General features: G+C 40.0%; 3 protein-coding genes across 4 annotated transcripts; all 3 read left to right on the top strand.

The window, feature by feature from the left end:
* The first annotated feature begins 601 nt into the window (after positions 1-601).
* Positions 602-13,183, top strand: LOC146474588 (uncharacterized). 2 transcript variants are annotated; one of them, XM_085116341.1, is made up of 13 exons: positions 602-802; positions 2,878-3,173; positions 4,069-4,165; positions 4,635-4,925; positions 5,459-5,532; positions 5,890-6,072; positions 6,782-6,955; positions 8,245-8,391; positions 9,086-9,166; positions 10,089-10,263; positions 11,101-11,161; positions 11,287-11,353; positions 11,801-13,183. In XM_085116341.1, the coding sequence occupies exons 1-13, from the start codon at positions 602-604 to the stop codon at positions 11,847-11,849; spliced, it is 1,896 nt and encodes a 631-aa protein (XP_084972467.1). In that variant the 3' UTR covers positions 11,850-13,183. The 2 variants fall into 2 exon arrangements, with proteins under 2 accessions (XP_084972467.1, XP_084972466.1); XM_085116340.1 differs by lacking the exons at positions 11,101-11,161; positions 11,287-11,353; positions 11,801-13,183 and having other exon boundaries at positions 10,089-10,873.
* Positions 13,184-16,774: 3,591 nt separating this feature from the next.
* On the top strand, positions 16,775-19,869 carry LOC146474587 (uncharacterized). The gene is made up of 2 exons (XM_085116246.1): positions 16,775-16,833; positions 17,857-19,869. Exon 2 carries the CDS (start codon positions 17,868-17,870, stop codon positions 18,321-18,323), a length of 456 nt encoding a protein of 151 aa, XP_084972372.1. The 5' UTR covers positions 16,775-16,833; positions 17,857-17,867; the 3' UTR covers positions 18,324-19,869.
* Positions 19,870-20,018: 149 nt separating this feature from the next.
* On the top strand, positions 20,019-21,728 carry LOC146474586 (uncharacterized). Its single transcript, XM_085116245.1, has one exon. It carries the CDS (start codon positions 20,138-20,140, stop codon positions 20,864-20,866), a length of 729 nt encoding a protein of 242 aa, XP_084972371.1. The 5' UTR covers positions 20,019-20,137; the 3' UTR covers positions 20,867-21,728.
* The last annotated feature ends 3,543 nt before the right edge of the window (positions 21,729-25,271 follow it).

Below are 25,271 nucleotides of genomic sequence, written 5' to 3'. Positions count from 1 at the left end.
TACAAATAAACTATATTTCCCACTTCTACTTTTTCTGTCATTGTCCTTTTGATATTATTGTCATTTTTTTTATATTATTGTCAATTTTAGAAATGCAACAAGTCCCCATTGTTCTTTCCTGCGACATATACCTCATCTTTTCACCTGCAGCAGATTTTCTGTACTTATTTAGTTACCGGTACATGGATGTGTTATAAATAAACTATATTTCCCACTTCTACTTTTCCTGTCATTGTCCTTTTGATATTGTTTTCAATTTTTTTAATATTATTGTCAATTTTAGAAATGCAACCAGTCCCCATTGTTCTTTACCGCGACATATACCTCATCTTTTCACCTGCGGCAGATTTTCTGTACTTATTTAGTTACCAAAATGAATACATGGATGTGTTATAAATAAACAATAATTCCTACTTCTACTTTTCCTGTCGTTGTCCTTTTTATATTATTGTCAATGTTTCTATTATATTCGTTTGGCTTTATTTTATAAACCACTGCTGTTACACTTGTAATTCCTTGCTGTAATCTCAGCTGTTCTGCTCTCCGTTTCTCTCTTTCTTTGATATTGAATTTATTTTAAACATGCTTTCTAAATTATAATATGCAGGTACGTCAAAAGCAAGGTGAGGGATCTACATGGAACAGGGCCATGGATGAGGTGCGTGTTGAGAGGCTGATCCAAAAATACAAAGACAATGGAGAAATGCCGAATGAAGACCCTGCATTACTGATGTTAAAAAGGTGGCCAATGGCAAAACAGTATAAAGATAACTTAGACCGTCTTCCAAGCCTTGAACAGTTGGTATGTGTGGACTATACATAATCCGTAAATGACTTTTTCCTTCTAGTGGTAAATTATACCCTGTGAATGGCTTGTTTTTTGGTGAGAAACATGGAAAAGTCAGGTCACAAGATAAATATTGATACATAGCAGTACACTGTACATGTTATATCACAAGAAAGCAATGTTTAACTTTTATCCATGCAAATCATCTCAGCATAGTAAATTGAACATTCAGGAATCAAACTCAATCTAACTATATCCGTGGATTGAGTTGGATTGATTTCGGCAACCAAACGAAATCAAACACCAACTTTTGTGTGAGTTCGATTTCCGAACCAATCAAACTCAATCGAACCCAATCAAACTCAATCCATCAGATTGTGTTTGATTGAGTTTGGTTGAGTTCGAACACAATCCATTTGTGTTCGGTGAATGAACTCACTTTATTCAGCAAAGCTGATGAATGTTAGAATAATGTGGTCTGACTGCCTTCTCGGTTACTGCACCCAAGCTCTGGTAAACCTATACATACAAAGCAAGCCCATCAAAAACAGGGTTTTTTCCTCCTTTTTTTTTTACTGATTTAATATTCAATAACAAAAATAAACTGTCCATGGCAGTAAATGGAACAGAACAGAGCAAAGTTATTGTGATTGTTTTCCTGCGTTTTTCCGTATTCCAGGATTATCAGACCATTTTCATTGTAAGTTAACTTGCAATTGCAAAATGACAGCTTGAAGTGTTACTTTCATGGAAAAGTATGAGCAAATTGTTAACCATGACTTTGGCAATGGCATACAACAGCTGGATGATTACGAAAAATATCTTACTAATACATTATTCTTTCAAATTCATTGAGGACGATAAAAAGTGACTTGGAGAGAAAAGGTTCACAAGTGTCAGAATATATTGGACATCTGGGAACATCTAACCGCCAAAAAGTGGCGCTACCAGAAACTGTTAAATACAAGAAAGATTTTAGTCATCGGCAACACTGCAGTTCTGATGGATAACTGATGGAGATATTTGAAGCGTTCAAACTAGAATCAGGATTGTGGAAATTGGATGTACAGCATATTTGTTCATGATAAACAAAATGTGGACGCTGCAATTCAAATTTTGCAATCTAAGGTTAATGCGTGTCTCACTAAGTCAAACAACGTGTTAACAAAAGGCTTAAGAGTGTATCTGTCCATAGGATTTTCATTGCTTTGATGCCATTCTCGCCGGTTTTCTTTAAAACTTTGAAATTTTCGCCCTCCTTCATGTCAAAGAGGAAATACTGGTAGCCTTTTACTACGCATTTAAAGCTAACAGCCCACAGCGTATCTGAATCCATTTCTCCACGGATTGATTGCGCCAGTTCCATTAAGTTCAATTTCCTTTGAACTAATTGATTGAAATTCAGTTTGATTGGGTTTGATTTCACTATGCCCGTAATTATAGCCTCTGATATGAATGTCCTTGGAATTAAATTGCCTCATTTCAGTAACTTCCACTGACATGTCGTGGGATTTTTACTGAGAAAGAGGCAAAGATGTTTCAACTCTCCATCAAAAACACACTTCAAGCTCATTTAAGCAGTTCAGTTTGATAATTGCTTATTGTTATTAGTGACATCATGTCAATTGACAACTGTGTCCACAGAATGTTGCATCTAATATGCAACAACTTTGAAACTTTCTGATTGATTTTCTGCTTAGCTGTGCGCAAGCCAGGTGGTGGAGGGGACGACAAGGGATAATTATGTACATTTTTGTAGAGTTAAACTTTCTTGTTATTGCTTTCTTCATTAACTGGTAGCCTGAAGAGCAGGCTACTGAGAGTAGCACTTAGTAAATGACAGAAGTAGTTGTCTTTCAAAAATTATCCTTTGGCCAATTTCTTCTCATCAGAATCACCTTTTTAGAGTGTGTTATGATTACAACATCTGTTATTTGGGTTTCCACCTTCATTCAAAACAGAATTGCTATTTTCAAATGGTGGATCTGGGAATTTGGAGTAATTTCAGGAGATTATAAGGCCGTATCAAATTTTCCCTCCTTTTAACCCAACCCTTCAGGCAATGGCTGATCATTGTTGTCATCTTGCAGATAAATAGATTTTTAGAGATTTTGCTGGAGAGTGAACTCAACAAAGACAACAGATACGAGACGTTCAGAGACGAAGAAGATAAAATGAAAAGGACATTGCTCCACTATGCTGCTGAATTAGATTTTTTGCAAGTCACCAAAACACTCATGAAGAAGTGCCCAGGACTGGTTGCTTTAAAAACAAAAGCACAGCTACAACCTGAGAAGAAAAGAGGTTTATTACCAGTAGAGTTGGCTTTGATAGCAGAGAATGATGATGTAGCGACATACTTAATTAGAATGATGTGGCATGAAAGGTAATTGAAGGGATGTGTGGAAAAAAGCCCTAAGTGACATCTGATAGACTACTTAATTCTCCTAGCAAATTACCTTGTTCTTCCTTCTATGAGCAAAGGAGAATTTGACATGAGATCAGATGTCACTTAATGCTTTTTTCCACGCACCCCCAGTATTCGACGCTAACTTTCCTGCTAAATTGCCCTTTGGGCAACCAGGTCTCTATTTTTTGTTGCCTAGTGTATTTTTTGGGCCCCTTGAATTGTTATTTATGATGCTATCCAGTTAGCTGTGTATATTTAGAGTTCCTTGATGATTAGCAGTTGATATTAACCAGTTCCCTTTGGAAAACGTTTGCCTGTCAACCAGGGAATGTTGTGTAATTTACAACTCCTACCTGGGCTAATGAATGATCCAGAAACCAGTTTAAGTCTGTCTGTTTGAACACTTTGGCAGCAACCTTCAAATAATTTGCTTAAAAGAACACTCAGATGGTCAAGCGTTGTAGAGATTCTTTGTACCAATATTAGTTTTAAAAGTTGTACAACAGGGCATTCTGTCATAGAAAACAACTAGAAATAGGAGTCATAGATATCTTTAGACTAAAAACTGTATGCAGCCACAGCCTTAAACAATAATCTATTATGTCTTGCATCTCTTGTGAACTTTGTATGCTATGCTTTAAGTGCACTCACACTCCATTAAGAAAAAATACATGTAATCACTTTCACAATAACGATCACAAATCAAGTTTTTGTTCATTTTAATATTGTTGAAGTGCTTTTAAGTGCATTTGCTTGTGACGAACTTGCTTTCAACAGCAATAATCTTTTTGTTTGTAAGTTTTCCTATCAGTTTAGTTGCTGTTTTGAAGTTGATCTATAATTTAAATTGTAATGTTGTTTTTTTGTTCAGAGTTCAGAGTTTGTTTTCGTGGAGACCGGGCAATCTAAAGAACCCACAGCCATCTTACTTCAGTTTCAACTCCATTATTGAGAATCCTAAAATGAAGGTATATTGTAACAGTTGTACACTGTTAAATTGTCAACAATTCTTTAATATACCAGGATATGATTTTGAAACAAACAAAATTAAATTCCTTTTTGACATACCTTTGTCACAATTCATGCCTTCTCTTTGCTCCAAAAGGAAGCCAGTGACCCCCATTTTTGATTGTTTGTTTGTTGTTGTGTAATGTTTTTTTTTTTTTTTGTATTTATGACATTGGTGACTTATTATCCCACTGTAGCAAGGTATGAAAAAATCTGTGTTGTAGTTTTAGATTTCAATTGAATGCCCTTAATAACAACTACTGTCACCTAACTTGTCACACTAGAAATTGCTGCATGTAATGACTGAGACTCCTGGGTGAGGACAAACCACTTGTGTAAACCACAAATCATATCATTTTGGGGTCATTTTTGTGGTTTCATGTATATTAAGTAACAATATTTTCTGCAATTTTCATTCTTGGTCAACAGAAAACTGTAGTAGCTGTGTTAGATCAGATGGTTAATCCTCATTGGCCCCATCTGCCAAAACGCAAAGACAAGTATGATACTCATGAAGAGGAAGAAGGAATTGAAGGAGCTTGGCGCACAATCCCAGATGATCCACTGGACTATCACTTTTATTACCACATCCTGGACGGTGATCAGGCAGGCCGCCCACCAAAGATGCTGGCTTTGGAGGGTGACAAGCAAATCGATAATGAGCATTTTGACAGGAAGGGCAAGTCTTGCTTACATCTTATTGCAAAGACTAAGAATAAGGTGATTAGCTTAAAAGATGTCACCCTTTAATAGAGTGCTAATTAGCTCAATTCCGGAACGTCTTCCAAACAAAATTATTTCTTTACAGTGCAGAAAATTAACATCTTTGAGCTCTGGCCAGAAAAAATCACCTCTTGAATAGGCATCGGATTGACTATACACTAATCACATAAACCACCAGTTGTACTTGTCAGAAAATATTATCACTTCTGCAAGTAGACCCATTGTGTGGCTATGTTTTATAAGTCTTGACCAAAAATGTGCAGGGTTTTTCAAGTGGTTTATACTAACAGTGTATTTGGTAAGTACGTGATTGCCCGCGCTTTTGAACTGAAGATCGGCAATTCCAGCTTGCTCCAACTCTGTCTGTCTTTAGACTACATAATTAGTAAATGGCTACTGGTGAATCATAACGAAAACATTTCTGGAAAATGCTGTTGGCACTCTTTAGTAGACTAGTATCCCATCCAGAGGGAAATAGTACTAATGTAAGTTCATTATTTTCTTATATATTATTATTATTATTTTTACAGGACGCCTTGCAGCACCCTGTTGTGAGAATGCTAATCAAAACAAAATGGCAGAGTTATGGGCACTGGTTCCTAAGGTGAAAGAAATTCCACAAGTATTGAATGCTAGTGTGATTAGGTGTAGGTTACATTAGATTATGGCAAGGGGACATTACCAGAGCTCATGCAGGCAACAACCCCAGACAAGAAAAGATCGAGACAGCTAGATGTCTTACACTCCCCTGCCCTCACAGGAAAGTTGACAGTGCTAAACTTTGGGGGCTCCAAGCAAAAACGTGTGGGTGGAGGGGAGAGGGGTGGTCGGGCTTCTTCCATTAAGTGTCTGGTAGATTTTAGTGCACAGTTGTTCAAATTCATGGATAGACTATGTAAAAAACCGCAGTAATCAGTTATGGTGTCATTTTCATAATATTTTTGTAATTTGTTTTTTTCAGCCTTCAAGCGATATGCTATGTGATTTTCCTGTTACTCCTGTCAGCCTCCTTAATACACAGTTCAATAACAGTGGACCCAACCCATTACAAGGGCACAGCTGATTTCCTGCGTGGCCTCTGTGAGATTGTCACCTTGCTTATGACTGTGTTTTACATCTGTGAAGAAATCAATCAGATGAGAAAGTAAATAGCTTGATTGTAATTTAAACTCATACACATGAAATTTATTGTAAAACAATGTTGTTCCCATAAGTTTGAACGTCTTGTACGTGGAGGAGACAACTTCTGTTGGGGAGGGGTGCGTCACTCGCGCCTCGCGCTTGCCTCCGCTAGTCTGAAAAACGCAAAAAAATAATAGCGCCTAAGGAAATTTAACATGACAGCAGAGGCCAGGCGTCAAAACGAAAACCTTCAGATCTGACATCTGACATGCTAACCCGGGGGGGGGGAGGGTACTCCAAAAAGAATTGGGTAGGGATGTGCGGCCCGCTTCTTAAAACCCTTACCCTATTTATGACTAAAATCTGAGATTTTCCCTACCCTATTTATGACTAAAATCTGCGATTTTCCCTACCCTATTTATGACCTGAAGTAGCTTCTGCTAAAAAAAATCGAACCCAGGACTAGAGTGCAAAAATCTATACCCTATTTATTACCAAAATGGTGGCAAAATGGCTAAAAGCGATACCCTATTTATGACCAAAACAGCAGAAAAACCATACCCTTTGGCGCCGCACATACCTATATAGCCCATATAAGGGAGTACGACTACACGTCCGTGTCACCATAAGTGACGCGCATCGGAGAGGAAAACCTCCCGGATCCTGGAACCAGGAAGGGCATTTCCAAAGCCGATACTGAATTATTTTCTATTTTGTCACATGTCTTTCAGGGAGAGACATTCCTACTTCAAAGAGTGGATGAATTTGTTTGACTGGTTAGGCCTGCTGTTAATCTTGTGCATAATTCCTTTGCGGTATGCTGACAGCAGAGGACAGTGGATGGTAGCTTCCTTAGCTTTTCTTTTCAATTTCTTGAGGATTTTCAAGTTCTCCTGTGTGACAAGGTAACCTTCAAACTTGACAGTTTACCTAAATGTTAAAGAATGTTTGGTTTATCATCAGAGTTGATGAGGTAATTTGGTCACCGTAAAGAGATTCGAGTGCTGACGTTTCGAGCATTAGCCTCGATTCGCTCTGACGAAGGGTTAACGCTCGAAACGTGAGTGCTAGGATCTCTTAATTTACGGTGGCCAATTTACCTTTAGTTATCAACTCTGTTGATAAACCAAGCAATCCTTTCTACTCCCCACCGGCGCAGCACTTCAGTTTCTTCAGAAGCTTTTCCCCTTACATAAATTAGGGCCCGCTTCAGCAAGCGCTCTAATCCTGCCCATGGAGTCTGTATCTCAAAAGTCTTCAGAACGCCTAGGGCTATAGCACCGTCTTTCGACTGCAAACGGCAGCGTTTCTCCGAACTCACGTGAATTTCTGGAACTTTGCAGTATAATGTGCCCGAGTTTGTATAACATCGCAGTTAAGCTCCTGTAAGATACCGGGCTAGGACTAATAATTACAAAAAGTAAAGGGATTGAAGTTAAGAGAAGATTTGAGAAACACTCTAAAACTTATTGATATTTACTGGACAAATTTACTGGTAGGCAGGCAGCCAATGCTCTAATTAGTACTTTTAATATTTTCTTTGTTGTAATTTTGGTTTTGAGCAAAAGTGAGTACAAATAAAGATTGATTGATTGATTGATTGATTGATCGATCGATCGATCGATCGATCGATTGATTGATTGATTGATTGATTGATTGATTGATTGATTGATTGGTAGTTGCCTGATAAGTTATCGAGAGTGTCGAGCAATGCTAAACAAGGAATGCCATTGTAGATGACTGTGGGACTCATTTGGTTGTTGTTAATTCTCGTCCTTTCCCTGAGAGTGGAAAGTAGTGTGAAGGGTACAAGTGGATGTTGTGCCGCTAGCACCAAGGACACAAATGATGGATGAGAGAATTAACTCTGCAGTCTATGTTTAAGTGCTAACCCATGAATTTTCCACTGAGCGTTAGCCCTAGTATGAAGGAAATAGGAGATCGCACACTCACGTCTGTCCTCAAAGCTCAGTCAGCAACGGACGATCAAATCCGCAGATCGTGGGTACGATTCCCGCCGAGTTCGGAGATTTCTTCTGTACATTTGATTATGGCATCTCCCATTCCTTACTAGGGCTAACGCTTAGTGGGAAATTTATGGGTTCAGTTTAGCACTTTAACATACACTGCAGAGTTTTAAAATTCCCTGATCCATCAAAGGACTGAAAAGGCCTGCATGGTTGTCTTTTTTCAGGACTACAGGCTTATACACGAAAACATTGGCAAAGATTATCAATCAAGACGTGACAAGATTCATGGTTGTTTTTGCATGGGTGTTCTTCTCCTTCTGTGGTTCACTTTTCTTGTCTGTCGGTTTTTCCAAGCAAAGCCAACACTTAAGGTAGGTACGTTTGATCGTTCGCTGGGACTTTGAAGAAGAGTCAGACACAAGATTTCTTAGGAAATGGGGTGCAGGGATAGTACAGTGGTGAGAGCACTCGCCTCCCACCAGTGTGGCCCGGCGGGTTCGATTCCCAGACTCGGCGTCATATGTGGGTTGAGTTTGTTGTTGGTTCTCGTCCTTGCTCCAAGAGGTTTTTCTCTGGGTACTCCGGTTTTCCCCTCTCCTAAAAAAACCCCAACACTTCCAAATTCCAATTCGATCTGGAGAGTGTCCCCAATAAGTGCACTGTGCTAAATACATAAAGTGATTAAAAAAATCACTACGTATAATCTTTAAGTTCTTTTTCCTGTCATCGCTGCAGAATCCCTCGAAGCCTTCTTGGAGATTTCTTCATATTCACACGTTGACTCCCTAAAGAATATCTTCCAGGTGGGGGAGGAGGCGGGGTGGGGGTGTTTTGTGTGTATGTGTGATTGCTTCAGTGGAAAACTCTCTATAAAAATTACAACTAACAGTGAACTAAGAAGTAGAAATACTTAGCCATGTTATAAAACTTTCAATTTAAGCATAGATAATTCCCTAAATTTCAGCATTTGACGGCACTTTTTGCAGCACCATGCGGGGAACTGAGCCACAAGTGTAACACTGACAGTGACACGCTTTCCTATTTACATTCGTTTTCTCATTCTAGTCGCTTTGCAGACGTGCTGTTGAGTGGTTTTCGTGCTTTGTCTGAGCAACAACCGATTGCAGAAGATTACAGTGGTTTCAAGTAAGTTTTCATTTATAATGTAGAGCGTGAAATACCGTATCTATGACATTGGAGAGATTTAACAACAACAACAACAATTGTATTTATTTACAAATTCAGACGATATAAGGGGCTTGTTCCGCAAATAGCCACAAAACTAGTCGAGGCGGGACAAGACGAGCACGAGAACATAATGGAAAAAAATACAAGAAATTACAAACATGCTGGAAAATGGAAAAAACTTAACTTTACATAGTAACGCAGATTTAGATAAGGCTATGCAACAAAATTAAAGTAAATTATATGTAATTTTTATTATCATTAATATTACAATAGAAAAGAGATGAAGGGGGAAAAGGAGAATCAGATTATACTAGCAAATGAGAAGGACATGGATGATCAGTTTTTCATTTTGGTCAATTATCGTTTCCACTTCAATATAGGAGTCGACAGTTTCAAGTATATTGTTGTTGTTGTTGTTGCACATAAGTTTCAGCTAAAAGTTTCAACGTGTAGCGGCTGCTTAAGTCTGATTATGCGAGCTAGTTATATAGTGAAAAGCGTGCGAAAGTTTAGTTGCATGTGATTAAAAGTACAATGTGGCGTGCAGTATAACTGAACAATCAATCTGACTCTATTAAAGTAAAACTACTTAACTCATAATTGACACATTGTATTTTTAATCACAAGCAACTAAACTTTCGCACGCTTTTCACTATAATTGGACACGAATTTGAAAATGATGACTTAGAGTGCAAACGTCATTCATCATTGCTATGTCATCACTTATTTTTGTTTTAAATTGTTCATCGAAAACCTCCCCTTTTACAATTAATTAAACCCTCAAAAAAATTGATACCACACGGGTGTGATCTGGAAGAATGAGAGAACTACATATGTGTTCTTGAAAACTTCTATTTACTGTTATTGTGTATCTTCACAGCTGGTTGTCAATCTTGTTGATGTTAGCGTACATGGGTACGGTGATCGTGATTCTATTAAACATCCTCATAGCACAGATGAGTACAACCTATACGCAGGCCAAGAGGGTCGCTCGCCTTGAGTTTGATGTGGATCGTATTTTACTGCTCACTCGCATGGAAAGATTTCCGCTTCTTGTAAGTCACATTTGGGAAGGGTGGAGTGTGCGAGGGTTATGGATCATCGGTGCACTAGCCAGGGATGAAAGCTTCGAAAACATGAAATTTCAATCTTGTTACGAGCATGAGACGGAAAAAATCCCAGTCCCCGGCGGAATTCGTACACTGGTTGGATGCAGCCTTGTTCCCGGGGTCCCCAGGATTTTTAAGGGGAGGGACCCTGGGAACGAGGTTGGGTCGGATGCCATTGGGAGACTGGTGGCGACCATGTACTAGGATTAAAGATGAATGTTCATGTTGCCACGAGCTTGGGACTAACATATTGTTCTTGAAAAAAGCGTGCATCAATCAGTTCCAACAATGCTCAACCCCAGACCATCGCTGGCATATGGAGTCGTCCTCGAAATATCAGACTTCAATTCAGGACAAACGGCAGCTTGTGGGAAACACAGAAAAGCTTTTGTCTTTGTCTGTGATCTCAATATGAACCAGTTAGGCACAAATGTCTTATCTTTGTTAATGACCTCACCAGTGAAGCAGAGGTCTTTGTTTTAACCAAACTCCAATCAGAGGATTCCGTTTCTCTTTCCCAGAGTATAGTGTAAACGTTTGTAATCATTTAGGCAAAAAACACTGCTATCGACAAAATGTACAAAAACTAACATTACAAGTATATGTTTTAATAGATTGTTAACGCTACCTAGACCCTTTCTAATTGTTCCTTTGTAGTTCATGTAAGAAAAGGACTCGATATATTCAGCTTATAGCAGAATAGTCAGACTCAGAAAGTAAATAGGCCTGCCTAACGGTCCTATGCTTGAAAGTCAAATGTTTTGTACACTGTTTTCCTTGCAGAACTTGCGTGTAAAGTATTACAAAGAGGGCGATTGGATCAGTGAAATGAAACTTGCAAAAGGTTGGAAGTGAAGCTTGTTAGGCATTTATCTTGCAGGACACAATTACGCGTTTACTTTTTCCCTTTTCATTGTTCAACTCAGTGCCCTGTGACGACTCGGTTCGTTAATTTTTTTTCTCCTGTAGAGCTTCTTGAGTTTAGCGAAGATCGTCACCCTTGGGAGTCGGTTGAGGAGAAACTAAATGCAATCAGGTACGAGTCACTTGCCGTTTGTTTGACTGTTTGACTGAATATCTCGTATATTCGGAGACTGGTACATGCATGACTCCTGGCTCACTGGTTGTGTCTAAATCACTGACCGACCGACCGACCGATTGGCTACCTGGCCGACCCACTGACCATGTGGATGGCTGGCTGGCTGGCTTGCCGGCTGGCTGACTGACTGACCAACTGGCTGGCTGGCTGGCTGGCTGGCTGGCTGACTGACTGACTGACTGACGGACGGACGGACGGACGGACTGACTGGCTGGCTGGCTGGCTGGCTGACTGACTGGCCGACTTGCTGGCTGGCTGACTGACTGACTGACTGACTGACTGACTGACTTATTGGCTCAAAATAGTCCGGCTGACCAACTCACTGGATGAAAAAATGATCTACTGTCGGCTTCAGTAACTTTCTGGATTTGTTACTTTGTGCAGGGATATGATGAGAAAGATGGTAAAACAGATGAGACAGGGAAAAGAATAAAGAAAGAGTGTTTCGCTCAGGCTTTCAAAAGCCGTGAGCAAGAATGTCGACTATTTACAACGACAGAACCTGGTCGCATATGCAGACAATTTATAGAATTTTTACATTGTACAGAGTTACATGGTCTTTCAATGAGTTGTTGAAGAAGATGAGTGCCAATTACAGCGTGCAACGAAAAAAGCAGGTGCCGATACAAACGGAAAGAGGAAATATAGTGTTTCTTCTTTTATTCGTAGGCTAAGGTATTGTCAGGTATTTTAGTGTAATTTGTCATAATTATTTTATTTAATACTATTATTTAAAATAAGCCGTGTTTTTATTTACAAGTTAAAACCTAGTGTTATTTAGACTGAATGTTGTGTATAATAATTAAAACTTAGCCATTTCTTGGTAGTTCATTTGTTCTTTCCACGAATCCTGTTTTCTTTTTTTATTATTATTATTTTTTTTTTTTCACGAAGCCAGGCGATTAAGTCACTGAAATGGACCGTTGCTAGGTGTCCCTGTGTATAAATTTTACTGAGTTTTATTCACCTCAGGCTGGAAAAATGAGAAATGGATAGATATTTTAGAAGTGTTTCGTCAGTGAATTGTATATCTGATGACGGAGCGGTTTTCAATTGAGTGTCGAAAGTAATTTCGCGTTTGCTTTGGTTTTGCTTTACTAGCCTCTATGATTGGTTGGCGAAGTTCGCGCCATTTTCTCAACCAATGGGAAGCCGAACCAAAACCAATCGTGTCTGGTCGCACGCGTTTTCCCGCGCTTGACGCAGGTTACATGTATTTACTTCAAGTTTTGATTGGCTGATTGTGTTGTTTACATCAGTTGTGATTGGCCAGAGTAATTACTTTGGTTTTGGTTTTTCAACACTGAACTGAAAACCGCTCTAAACTCTAGCGACAATAAGAATTAAGAATTGTATGTATTATATGTGCTAGGTATATATTGTGTAGTCTGCAATGAAACAAAAAAGGCATGTATTTATTATGACAAAACCGAGTCAAGTTACATAACATCACTGGGGTCGTAAAATTTGTCACCGCTGAAGTTTAGCCCGATATGTTTAAAGTGTACAAAGTTGTAGTCGCATGTATACCAAAGTGTTCATATATAGAACTTGGGGTTGCTATAAATATTAAAGTATACAAAATTGCGATAATGTTGAAAAGTTTAAAAAATTTAAAACCATCTTGGTTAAAAGTTTAAAAAAGCGACGACGTTTCGACGTTTACCTAACGTCATTATCAAGTCAACGATGAGTGAAATGAAAACGAATATAAATGTAAAAGATTTCCTAAGAGACACAAATTAAAGCAAAAATATGAAAGTGCTATATCCGTGAACCGGTGGTATTTTCTATCCATCCTGAGATTCTTGTGACTTTGCCGGACGAGTTATTTGTGTCCGGGAAGCACTGTTGTTGGTGCTACACCTAACAGGCACTGAACGAAACTCCATGAGTACAGCGCACAAGTACCAGCTATAACTGTGATGGTTCGATTTAGCGCCCTTCTTTAATAAGCGCCCCCTTTCTAATTAGCACCCCCCCCCCCCCCATCCCTTCGAATGTGGTTTTGTTAATACAGTAAGCTCTTCTATTCTAGCTTCTATTCTAATAAGCGCCCGTAATACGTTTTACGTTTTGCCATTTTTACAAAAAGCGCCCCTGTTCTGTTTCAATTTTGTCAGATAACATCGAGATTAAGCGTGTTTCATCTTCCTTCAATTGCTTACAACAGGGTCGTAACATGGTATATGGGCTCAGGGCTCAAAGCCCAAAATATGACTGGGATCAGGGCTCAGAAGACTGGGATCAGGGATCACAAGGCTTTTGAGCTCGAATCAGGGATCAGAATTGTCACACCATGAACACACGGTAAAAAAATCTCTTATCACAATATTTTTCCGCGTAATAAGGTTTCCGTCCATAGAATTTCCTGGCCAACGTACATTTCCTATTCTTGCTTCCGGCTGGGGGCAATTCCCATGGTAATAATGGGGTTGACAGGCCCTCGCGACTCTCACGTGCGTGTTTTAGCCTTTATATCAGAGTTTTGCCAGCGGTGTCCTCTGTAAATTTTCTTTTGGCGCTGGATTAGCCCTCAATTTAATTAACGCATTGCATAGCTTTCAAAGAAGCTACAATGCCTAAGAACGGATCAAGGGACAAATAACCGTGATAAGAAGCACAGCATCTTGCAACAAAAGCAAATAGCCGGGCCCGGCAATCTGACAAAAGCTGCAAGATAATGTATAGTTATTACACGGTTCAAAATCCTATCCTTACAACGATAAAAAGAGAGGCTATACTGTCACCAGACGCACTGAAATGAGCCATACCAAGCCTAAACTAAATGCCACAAACGGCATAAGAACGACAGTCGCTAAACAGAAACGTAACAACAATTGAGGTCAAAATGAGATCAATGAGATCAATTACAAAACACGCGCAAATCCTCCAAATCATAAATGGGATTTAATAAAAAGAAAATCCAGCGCCAAAAGGAAATTTACAGGGGACACCGCTCATTTCATAGCGAAAAGGGTGTTCAGTCAAAGGGCCTCTTCATATGATTTGTTTATTTAGCTTCGTCCAATACATGGACAGGGATACCGCAACAGCTAATGCCAATTACTGCGGACCCGGGCTAACTATTGCACACACAAAGACCAAACCAGCACACCGGGAACTCCATGCCCTACTCTTTACGATTAGTGTGTGGGTTCTTTAACGTCCCACAGGGTTGTGAACATGAAAGTGTTGCGAGACGGGTCCTACAGTTTATCGTCCTTATCCGAGAAGACTAGAAAGTCTAACCATTTGCAGGTATCAGAACAAAGGCAGCACTTTCTCCTCAGTTATTTTAAGACCCTGAGTGGTGGTCCGGCCAGTGTTTGAACCCACGACCTCCCGCACGGCACCGGCAGTCCGGTGCTCTACCAACTGAGCCAACCGGTCGCCGGTTGACCGGGCTAGCCCGCTTACCAAGATCTCGCCTCATTCCTATTTCTTGTGTAAAAAATTCGAAGTGTTCATATGAGAAGGCGGGCCAGCCCGGTTACCGAGATCTCGGCTTCAGCGACCGAGATCTCGGGAGTCCGGGACGACAATTTTCTCATATGAACACGGTATCCCGGTTACCGGGATGAAGTCTATAACCAAACATTCGCGTTTTAGAACGGATATATTTGATTATTACGGCTCATTTCTGAGATGTTCTAGTTCAAAATTATTCCTTTTCGTAGTAGAGATAAAGATATAATACTTTTGAGGTTTGTAGAACCTATAAAAATGAAAAATTCTTGCCGGGCTTGTTCGGTAAATGTCACGCTCGATTGACCGCGTCACCACTTTTCATCTCGGTAACCGGGATGAAATTTCCCATATGAACGGACTGCTAAATTCATCCCGCTTACCGAGCCATCCCGGTAACCGGGATCATATGAAGAGGCCCTAAAAGATATACCTGTGAGGGCAAAAGTCTGATTTAAAGGCTAAAAGACGCACGTGAGAGTCGCGAAGGCCTGTCAACCCCATTATTACCATGGCTAAAATTATACTGATTTATTCGAATTTCGATTGTTATGCTTTCTTCTGATTGGCAAAAAAACCTGCCTTGCTCGTATGATCATGAGCAACACTAATAATAAACCTTAGTAAATACTCTTGATGAACGTTACATATGAAAAGCTCAAGTTTCCGCCGCAGACGTGTGATACGTAAAGGGAAGTGGCCTACTTATGCACAGAGGTCAACTCATCTATATCTTTAAAGCTATGATAGAACTTACAACTTCAACTAAGACTTAGAGTTAATGTTTTTCTCATCAGCCCATTTGAACGTGTTCTATATTTTATATATGGACATAAACGAAGTTTTCTGAGTTGAAATTGTGTAAAAAATGGATGGGATCAATTTTTTCATCAGGGCTCAGGGATCAACATTTTGGGGAAAATGGGGCTCAGGGATCAAAATAACGGCAAGAAAATAGGGATCAATGGGTCCCGGATATACCATGTTACGACCCTGTTACAATGAATTGCTGCAACAGAAAGCTTTGTTCTTGATGTAAGTGTCACTGAAACTATCGACGTCGAATATCCTAGTGATTTTCAAAATTCGTCCAGGTTTACTGAACATTCACCTCATATTTGTTACTGTTACCGTTTCTGTTATTGTTCCATTTTTAATAATTACAATATTAAAGTTTTGAGTTTGCACATTCGGTTGTTTCTCGAAAAAACAATAAGCGCCCCGTCTCGAATAAGCGCCAAAAAATTTAAACGAACCTGCATGGCAACGTATTTTTTTAAAGGCGCTAATTAAAAGCCTTGTTCAGTTTCATATTGTTGAGCACTCGCCTGGATTTGTGCGGGAGGAACTAACAACTCACAATCTTCAACTAACACTGACAACTGACACTAACACAAAAGCACAAGCTCGAATGTTCGCGATTAAATACTCTAATTTGTAGATATGTTTGGGTTAAATAACCGAACGGTGTTAGGGGTTGAACCATAGAGCCGTCCTTGTATTAGCCTACCTGGCAGGCGTAAGCAGGGAAGGGAGGGGGAGGGGGTGCAAGGGAGTCTGTGAATGGGGAAGTCCCCCTGTTTTCTCTCACTTTTTCACGCTCCCACTTCCTTCCCCATCCCCCCCCCCCCGGATTACGGCCACTACGCAGGCCATCCATGTATGAAACTTTATTGAGTAACCCTGAGAGTGCCAGTAGAGCACGTTTGTTGAGCCTCGTGGCTGCATGTCAATCATATAAGCAGAAATTTGGTCAATAATAAATGAACGCACCTACTGAGTCAGGGCACCTACTGTGGGTGACCGGTGAGGAAAGAAAACAATAGGATAACTTGATCTCTTCAGTGTCAATCTGGTGTATTGCGTGAAGCGGATTACAAAATTAAAGACCTTTAACACAAGACAAGCTGCCGAAGCCAGCGCAACATTGGAAATAGGAGTGTATACAGGTAAACCATCAGTTTGTTTTGAAAACTAACCACAGGATCTTGACTTAAAAGTTGAGAAAGCAAAGAGCTAAAGTGATCCCTTTTCTCGTTAGTTGTTTTAATCATTATACCTTATTTTTACTATTTTTGCCATTGTTGTGCCATTTCCTAAGAGCAGTATTATCATTAAATCAATGATCAATTTTCTATGTTAACTTTAATATTTGAACTCTGTTACTTCCAAGGGTATCTTGATTCAAAATTGGAGGGAAATACTTAATGTGTTCGCTAGTGAAACGAAACAGCAGCACAGATAACCCATATTCAAACATGGCTCAAAAAGCTTCAAGGGCTTTTATTTGAATGGTCACATGGATTTAGTTGGATATTAAAACCATTCAAGCAAATACTCCTGGATACTTTCCTCCGTTTTCCTTTGTCATCTTTAGTTCTCAGCCGCATGAAGAAATAATTGCTGGTCTCGAAGCAACTGCATAGATTTGGCGTAAAGGATTACCACCTTGAATATTGTAACAGAACAACGAGAAAACATCTGTTTTCTCGTTGTCCTGTTACAATAAAACGACAGCGTACCGAGATCCACAGACGTTGCCTCAGTATTCTGGTGCATTCATTAATTAGCGAATTTACAAGGCTGACTTTGAATCTTGCGTTTCTTCTGTCAACAGAAGGAACTCGCGCTGCGGTAGTTGGTTGCACAAAATGGCCTACCGGTATGAAGGGTCACAAGGTTAAATACTATATTATTCTTATTTCAATAGAGAATTACACGCGCGGGGTATGCGCGCGTGTGTTGCATTCTTGCAAGAACCATTTCAGACGCGACGCAATATCATATTTAATGTAATATGTACTTAAAAGAGAATGTGGGGTAGTCGCATGAGTTTTTTTTATGAGTTCTTTTTTTCTTGGTAAACAATTTTACTAAATTTATACATACCCAAGAAACAGCGCCTCTATTCAAGGGGTCGTTTGAATGTTACTTATCTCACTACCACGCTGTCATTTTTTTCGATTTCTTAGGATCAGTGATCATGTCTACTGTTCTGTTTCTTTATACACAAGCCGACCAACCTCGCAGCGTGGAACTCAAAGACTTCCTTCAAGAAAGGCTGGGATCCTTGGTTAACGTCATAACTGCGCGTGATGCCCTCGCTGGCAACTCCACGGTCGAAGACAAGCTGTTCCAAAGCGCGTGTGTCGTGTTCGTGTACACGCAAGACAGCGAGAAGCACCTCGATGAAGGGGCGTTTGATTTCGACAAGGAATATGTAGTATTCGATGGCAGTATCGTCAAAGCTTTCCTCGAGCAGGATGAAGTCATTCAACGGGTCATTACAGTTCATTTTGGCTGGAGACCTGATAAATGGCTGTACGATAAATTGCCTAAAAGGATTTTCCACGTGAGTGAAACGCTGGAGCTGAGCGCAAACCCAAAAGTTGAACAGCTTGCAGATACTATCAAGGGAATTGTCAAGAAAAAGAAATAACGGGCTTTATTATTCAATCCTTGAATGTTTCTAAACGCTTTTAAATGTGACAAGGGTACAGTCTGAATAATAGTTGAAGTTTTACTTTTTTAATCTGGTGTAAAATCAAAATTCAAATGAGCTGAGATTCTTAAAGAACTTTTAACACGACGTACTAGCGTTTTCGGACTGAGTGTTCGTTTTAACACGCGGCCGTCCACACTAAAGACGTCGCGTTTTCAATGGTCTCCTGTTTAGGAGAATGTTTTTGTCAGCTCTTCCGATAAGTGAATACTAAGGCGTAAAAACGTGCGATTTTAAAGGATTTGAAGAAATAAGTAATCAACAGTTAGTACTCGTACACACTCAGTCATGTAAAGAACGCTTTTTAGATACATTTAAAAAATTATCATATTGATTTGATTATTATCACCTTGCTTGTGAACTTTACAAACAACTAATGTGTACATACTTACCCCCCGCCCCCTACCCCTACGGGACTCAATCATAAATGTGATTGGGATGATTGTCAGATTTTGTTTTTAAAAACCCTTGAATGGTACCAAAAGATTGTTGGGCGTGGCTCAAAGTTTTTCATGTTTTAGATGTAGCAACTTCAAAGCTACAAGTAACTCTCTTGTAGTCAACCATTTCCTGTGGTTTCATTAAAAAACAAAGCAACTGTCATATTTCGTCATTTACTTGCCCTGATTTGGAACCAAGCTGAATTTGGATGAAAAACTGATGTCCTGAGCCCAGTTTTTCAAAGCCCGATGAAGTTAACCCTGGGTTAACGTGAACTTTGATTCGAGTATATTTACTAATCCGTAAGGATTCGTCCAAAAGATTTTTGTTCCTCAGTTTTGCCTTCGACCTTTCTTTACCATTAGCTAAAAATGAGCCTTTAAAATCATTTTTAATGAGCGAGATGACCACCTCGGTTAACTTTTAATTGTGAGCGAGATGAAAACCTCGGTTATCTTTTAATCGTGGATTAGCGTTAATCGGCTTTCGAACAACCGGGCCCTGGCTATTTTTTTTATATTTAAGAACTAAAACAACTGACCCTTCAAATATTATAATTACAGTGGTTTTCAATAAATTAATTATTATTATACCTGTATATTCCTTAATGACATGACAGTCATAATTTGCAACAAATTTCAAAACCAAGTTTTTTTGGCTCTCTAATATTCACTAAAAATCACAATGCGTCACATTTCTACTCAGAATAAAGAAAAGCACGTCTTAGCTACATCCATTTTTCAAAATTTCCCCCCTAGGGGGGTGACAAACAATGGCTACGCCATCAAAGATCTCACTCTTTGCCAACAAATCAACAAATCAGCTTTTTGTTTCGTTGTTGTTCAGTCTCTTTGCACAGTAAGGTATATTACAGTGTAATATGTAAGTAGAGTGAACTGTCACTTAACACACTGTACAATAAAAATGGAAAATATTAAGGTTTCTTCCACTTAATGTTCTGCTGATTGAACAGCGAATCACAAAAATTAGTTCCCAGCAGAAATTTCAGTCATCTCGAACCGCGAAAACTTGTTCCCACAAACAACAAAAAATCGCCAATCTACAAAATAAAACTCCTAAAATTTCCGTGCTTCATGGTAGATTTATTGTTTAAGTTATAGTTTTAGTAGCCTTATCCTGTTTCTGCGTGCAGTTGCCCTACGGAAAACATCTCTGCCTATCTGGATGAAGTCCTGGCTCCTTTTGTCAGAACTCTTCCCACTTATGTTAAGGACACAAACCACGCACTTAACATATTTAACTCTTTTAGCTTTGATACCACTGATCCTGGACATTGCTTTCTGTTCACCATGGACGTTAAGTCGCTGTACACAGTTATTGCTAATGACTGTGGACTGCAAGCTTTAACATACTTCTTGGATAAGCGTGACATAAATAAACCCTCCACGTGTACGCTTACAAGACTCGCTGAACTGGTACTCACCTTGAACTCCTTCTCCTTTAACAACGAATACTATCGTCAAATTGGTGGGGTTGCAATGGGAAGCAAAATGGGGCCAAACTATGCCTGCTTATTCGTTGGTTATGTGGAACAGCAAATCTGCGAACAATACACAGGCTTTACACCACAGCTACACAAGAGATACATAGACGAAATTGTTGGAGCAGCGTCATGTAGAAGGGAAGAACTCGAAGCCTTCATTAAATTCGTTTCAAACTTCCATCCAGAACTCCAATTTACATCTACTATCACTGAAACAGAACTACCGTTTTTGGACATTAACCTACACATCTCTGATGACAAGATTCAAACCTCCGTCTACTACAAGGAAACAGATACTCACAACTACCTCCATTTTTCTTCTTTCCACCCTGATCACTGCAAACGTGCTATCCCTTACAGCCAGTTTCTCCGCCTGCGTCGACTCTGCTCCGACGATGATGACTTCCTCGTGGGATCTAGAGAGATGCTTACCTTCTTCTCACAACGTGATTATCCTTGTTCTTCCCTTGAAAACGATCTACGGAGGGTAGCAACTATCAACCGTCCTGATGCCCTACGCTCGTCTGAGCAGTAGGACGGAACCGTTGATAGAGTACCTCTGGTTCTCACCTACCACCCGTTTAACACCCAAATCAAACGGTTTCTACTTCAGAACTTCCAAATTCTAGCAACTGATCAGCAAACGCGAGATATCTTCCCACAACCGCGTTTCGTGGCATACAAACGCGACCTCAACCTAAGAAACATGCTTGTACGCTCTCACGACCACTCTTCCACTGACCAGTATGGATCACATGCGTGTCAACGCCCCCGTTACCATACTTGCCAGTACATCAGCCAAGACACCGAGATACGAGGCCCTCGCTACTCTTTTTCTGTCCGTGGCCATTTCACCTGCCAGTCCAGTAATCTTGTGTACTGCATATCCTGTAACCGATGCCCTACCATTCTTTACATTGGTGAAACCGGGCGGACCCTCAGGAGCCGTTTTAGCGAGCACTTACGCAGCATCCGCAACAACACTCCAGGGTTCCCTGTGGCCCAACATTTCAACTCCACGGATCACAGTATTTCAGATATCCGGGTGCGGGGTATGAGGTTATGCAATGGGACAAACCTCCAGCGAAAGCAGTGTGAAATGAGGTTGATTCTCCAACTTGGGACTGTTCAGCCGGATGGACTTAACATCAATTTTAACTATGTTTGAATTGTAACTTTCAATGCATGCGCGCGCTACTATTTATATGCGCGCGTGTTTCCAGTAGCGTATTTCAACGGTTTTCTCCACACTGAAGAAGGGTTATATACCCGAAACGTCTGTGTTTCTTTCAAACCATTTTTGACACTTTTTGATAATTATTTTTATATCAATCCAATCCGAAAACATTTTCAAGTGTCACGCATCTCCAAGGAACTTTCCTTTCTCCGTTCATTATTATCCTGTAACAACTTGAGTTCTTGACACTCAAAGAACATTGTCATTATTATTATTATTATTATTATTATTATTATTATTATTATTATTATTATTATTATGTGCAGTTGATAAACGTATGGATGCTAAATAGAACCACATAGGGCGCGCAGCGTAACCTATGCGATCTGAAGGAACTATAAAAAAACTGCTGAGTTAAAAAAAATTAGCGATAAAATATAAAAATCTTATAGACAATCTAAAGCTCTCTACTACTAAAACTACCTTGAGCTCCTATGCTATTAAGTCAATTGACGGTAGCTTTGAAAGTTCTCACTATGTTGAGAGAACTCGAGATGGTAGCCTTCTGCATCCTTCTCAATACGTCATAACCCCTGCTGCCAAAGAGCTTCCTCATTGTCAGGTCTACATCCCTTGACCATCCCCCCAGCACAGAGTGAGAGAGATTGAGTGATTCGACTTAATTCGCAGAAATTTATTCGATTAACTACAAGTTTCACGGCATTAACAAGAAAAGAGTGAAAGAGACATCAACACTAGGTTTAAAAGATTATTAAACAGTTATCAGTTTGGAAAGTCTAATAGTTCAAAGTTCAATAAAATCATAAGATTAAAAATGCATCTTTGTTTAAATGGAAATGAAAAGACCCTGTTTGCAATGGATGTCTCCAGTGCTGATGTAATTGCTCGTAGCAAACTACAAATTCTCCCAAAGTGTGAAGAGTTGCATTTTTTCTCTCTTTACTGCGCTTCCCACCCACCTACTTATCAATGGGGAGTTTCAAATTATTTCCTTACGAGTAAACTCGATTCAAGACGGGTGAGATGGACGAAAAAGTCCTTAACTGATAAAACTGGTCTGGATTCTGAAATTCTCACCCTAGAGCCTAGAGTGGTTTTAAAATAAGTATTGAAAGTAATTTCGCGTTTACTTTAGTTTTGCTTTGCTCGCCACTTTCTCAAACAATAAGCAACAAGAATCAAACCCAATCGTGTTCTGCCCGCGTGCGTTCCACGGCCCGCGCTTGGATCCGGCTATATGTTATTGCTTTGAATTCTGATTAGCTCATCGCTTCTTCTGTCTGTAGGAACTGGACAGAAAAATTCCTTTGGTTATGGTGTGAAAACTGCTCTATCTACCATTTCAAGTTCCCTCCTTAATACTTTGTACGGGCTTATACAAAATGCAAAACAGCACGCTACCGACTGCCGAAAGTGATTTGTTTCTTAGCGCTGCGAAAAAGCAACGTAAAACAAAAAATTCTAAAGAAAAATGCCAAAAAAAACCAATCTGATTGAACAATTGTTTGCGTGACACGAAGAAAGTGAAAATATTTGTGAGACGGTGGTGGCGGTCGACTGGTGTTAGAGAGTCCATATAAACTACAGCAACTGGATCATCGTATAATGTAATTCTAGGGATTTGATTTGCTTAGCGGCCATGGTGTATTCTCAAAACTCCCAAGAACTTTTCGGGCCCGAAAACATTACGGGGCGTTTTTCGGGTGTTTTTCTCGGGTCCCGAAAAGTGTTTCTCAGAGCACCCGAAAGTGCCCCGAATTGTCTCCCGATATTTTCGGGAATCTTTTCATGTTAGAGCTGGAAAGATTATTTTAGAACACGGTTTTTTTATTACAACTTTAATTTCTGTAACTGTATTTGTAAAATAAATTTACGGGTAAATGCTGTTGTTAAAAACAGATTTCAGCGCAGATACTACTGAGCTAACTGGTGCACAACGTGTAGACTGTTTGGTTTCTATTTTAATCTTGAACTTAATTCACCGTTGTTGCAGTTTGTCAATGTTTCCATATATCTGTCAAACCGTCAAGCCTTGTCAAAGTTTCCATGATACTATTGGCTACTCGTTTGAATGAACTGAAAACGTTGCTCGCAAATCCCCAAAAAATCAAGGGATGTTTTGGTTTTGAGCAAGTTTTAGCGTCCTCGGACACCGCATTACCATGAACTCGAAATTTCGAGGTGGAGGCTGATAATTATAGAAGAAATAAGTTGTACTGCAAGAAAATGGCTTATCACACCTGCGGCGTAGCGTTGTCCGGTGAAAGTTTTCCAGAATCAGACAAGGTGGGTATCTCATGTTTTTTCAGTTGTTGTTTTTGATTTTCTTTCAGTTACGAAGTTGCTGTACAACCTGTTTTGCGAATACTTTTTCTACATTACCTGAGGATGAAATGATAAATTAAGAGATACCTAAGTCTAGATATAAGTCACTGAGGATAAATTTCAGTAGCCTGCGTCTTAAGCTAGCGCTTACTTACCATGCACCATGGATGCATGCACAAACGGTAAACAAACTGTTTGAATGAGGCCTTCGGTTGCGGTTTAAGCCAATTGTCCTAAGCCAATACAAAACTTAGGCCAACGTTGTCCACTGTATGAAGACTTATATATCCTTAGTGAAAGCTTTCTATTTTACATTAATAATTCTTAAAGCACGAAAGCGAGCGCCATGAATCAGTTACAGTTTTCGCAATCTCGGCGAGTAAATAGGCCAATTTCAGTTTGAAAACATTTGACTACATTTGTAGGTTTTGAAGTTGAGCTTCTTCTCAACCGATTTACGTTAAAAGAGACAGAATTAATTGTAACGTTTTATGGTCGTACGTCGGAACGATAGATAGAGAGAGACGCGAGTGCTAGTCAACTCCTAGTTTAATGCAGGCTTCTGTGTTCTGAGAGTTACAATGAATCAATAAAGTACTCTTATACAAACACGCGATATGCGTGGGGTAATCAGAGGTGTCGATTACACTACTATAATTATCATATCGAGATCACGCAAGTTAGTGTCACAATCCGGTATCGTTACATCTCCCTTTTCTTAAAGTTAAGTGTTCATGACATAATCCTCATGCCAAGCTGGTGGTTTCTTGATACGGGAGGACCTCCGCAGTTGGACAGCAGGCTGGTCGGGATTGATAGCCAATTCTGCGTCTTGACTTGTGCTGGGAGGCTTTGCAGTCTGTGGATGATCGTGCGAAAGATCTTCTTCGACAGAAGGAGGTGGCGGTGTCTCAGCAGTTGTTCTGAGCTGACGCCTGTTGCGACGGTAGTGGCGACTAGCAACTTCTACTTCATACGAACGGTTTGGAAGAATCTTCACACAACTTCCAAGAGACCATTTAGTTTCACCAGGGAGTTTCATCCTGATCGCTTGACCTGGCTGTAGCGGTGTTAGCGGTTGACTCTTCGAGTTGTACCGCTGCTCTTGTAGGGCTTTGCGCTTTGCTAACTTGTCTCCTGTCTGGCTGTCTACTTTTGGCTCCAGCAGTTTGGTGTGGGTTGGCAACAGCGTTCGTGTTCTTCTGCCCATCAGACGTTGGACTGGTGAGGTTCCTAAACCTTCTGACGGGGTGTTTCTCCAGTCTAAGAACGCCAGTAGAGGATCTTTGTTGTCGGCTCGTGCTTTCTTCAGCAGCGCTTTGCAAACTTTCACGGCGTTCTCCGCTTTTCCGTTCGACTGAGGATAGCGTGGGCTTGAGGTCTTGTGCTCAAATCTCCACGTCTCGGCGAAATTCGC

Source organism: Pavona decussata, unplaced genomic scaffold, assembly GCF_977016875.1.
Source record: "Pavona decussata unplaced genomic scaffold, jaPavDecu1.1 SCAFFOLD_87, whole genome shotgun sequence".
Taxonomy (NCBI): domain Eukaryota; kingdom Metazoa; phylum Cnidaria; class Anthozoa; order Scleractinia; family Agariciidae; genus Pavona; species Pavona decussata.
Note: the sequence above shows the minus strand (reverse complement) of the source record. Positions and strands in the feature narration are given on the sequence as shown.

Excerpts from the sequence above, each read along its gene's own strand:
- LOC146474588 (XM_085116340.1), top strand. The coding sequence starts at position 602 with ATGCAGGTACGTCAAAAGCAAGGTGAGGGATCTACATGGAACAGGGCC. Across the intron at positions 803-2,877 it reads TTCCAAGCCTTGAACAGTTG|ATAAATAGATTTTTAGAGAT; the intron begins GTATGTGTGGAC and ends GTCATCTTGCAG. Across the intron at positions 9,167-10,088 it reads GAAGATTACAGTGGTTTCAA|CTGGTTGTCAATCTTGTTGA; the intron begins GTAAGTTTTCAT and ends GTATCTTCACAG.
- LOC146474587 (XM_085116246.1), top strand. The coding sequence starts at position 17,868 with ATGTCTACTGTTCTGTTTCTTTATACACAAGCCGACCAACCTCGCAGC.
- LOC146474586 (XM_085116245.1), top strand. The coding sequence starts at position 20,138 with ATGGACGTTAAGTCGCTGTACACAGTTATTGCTAATGACTGTGGACTG.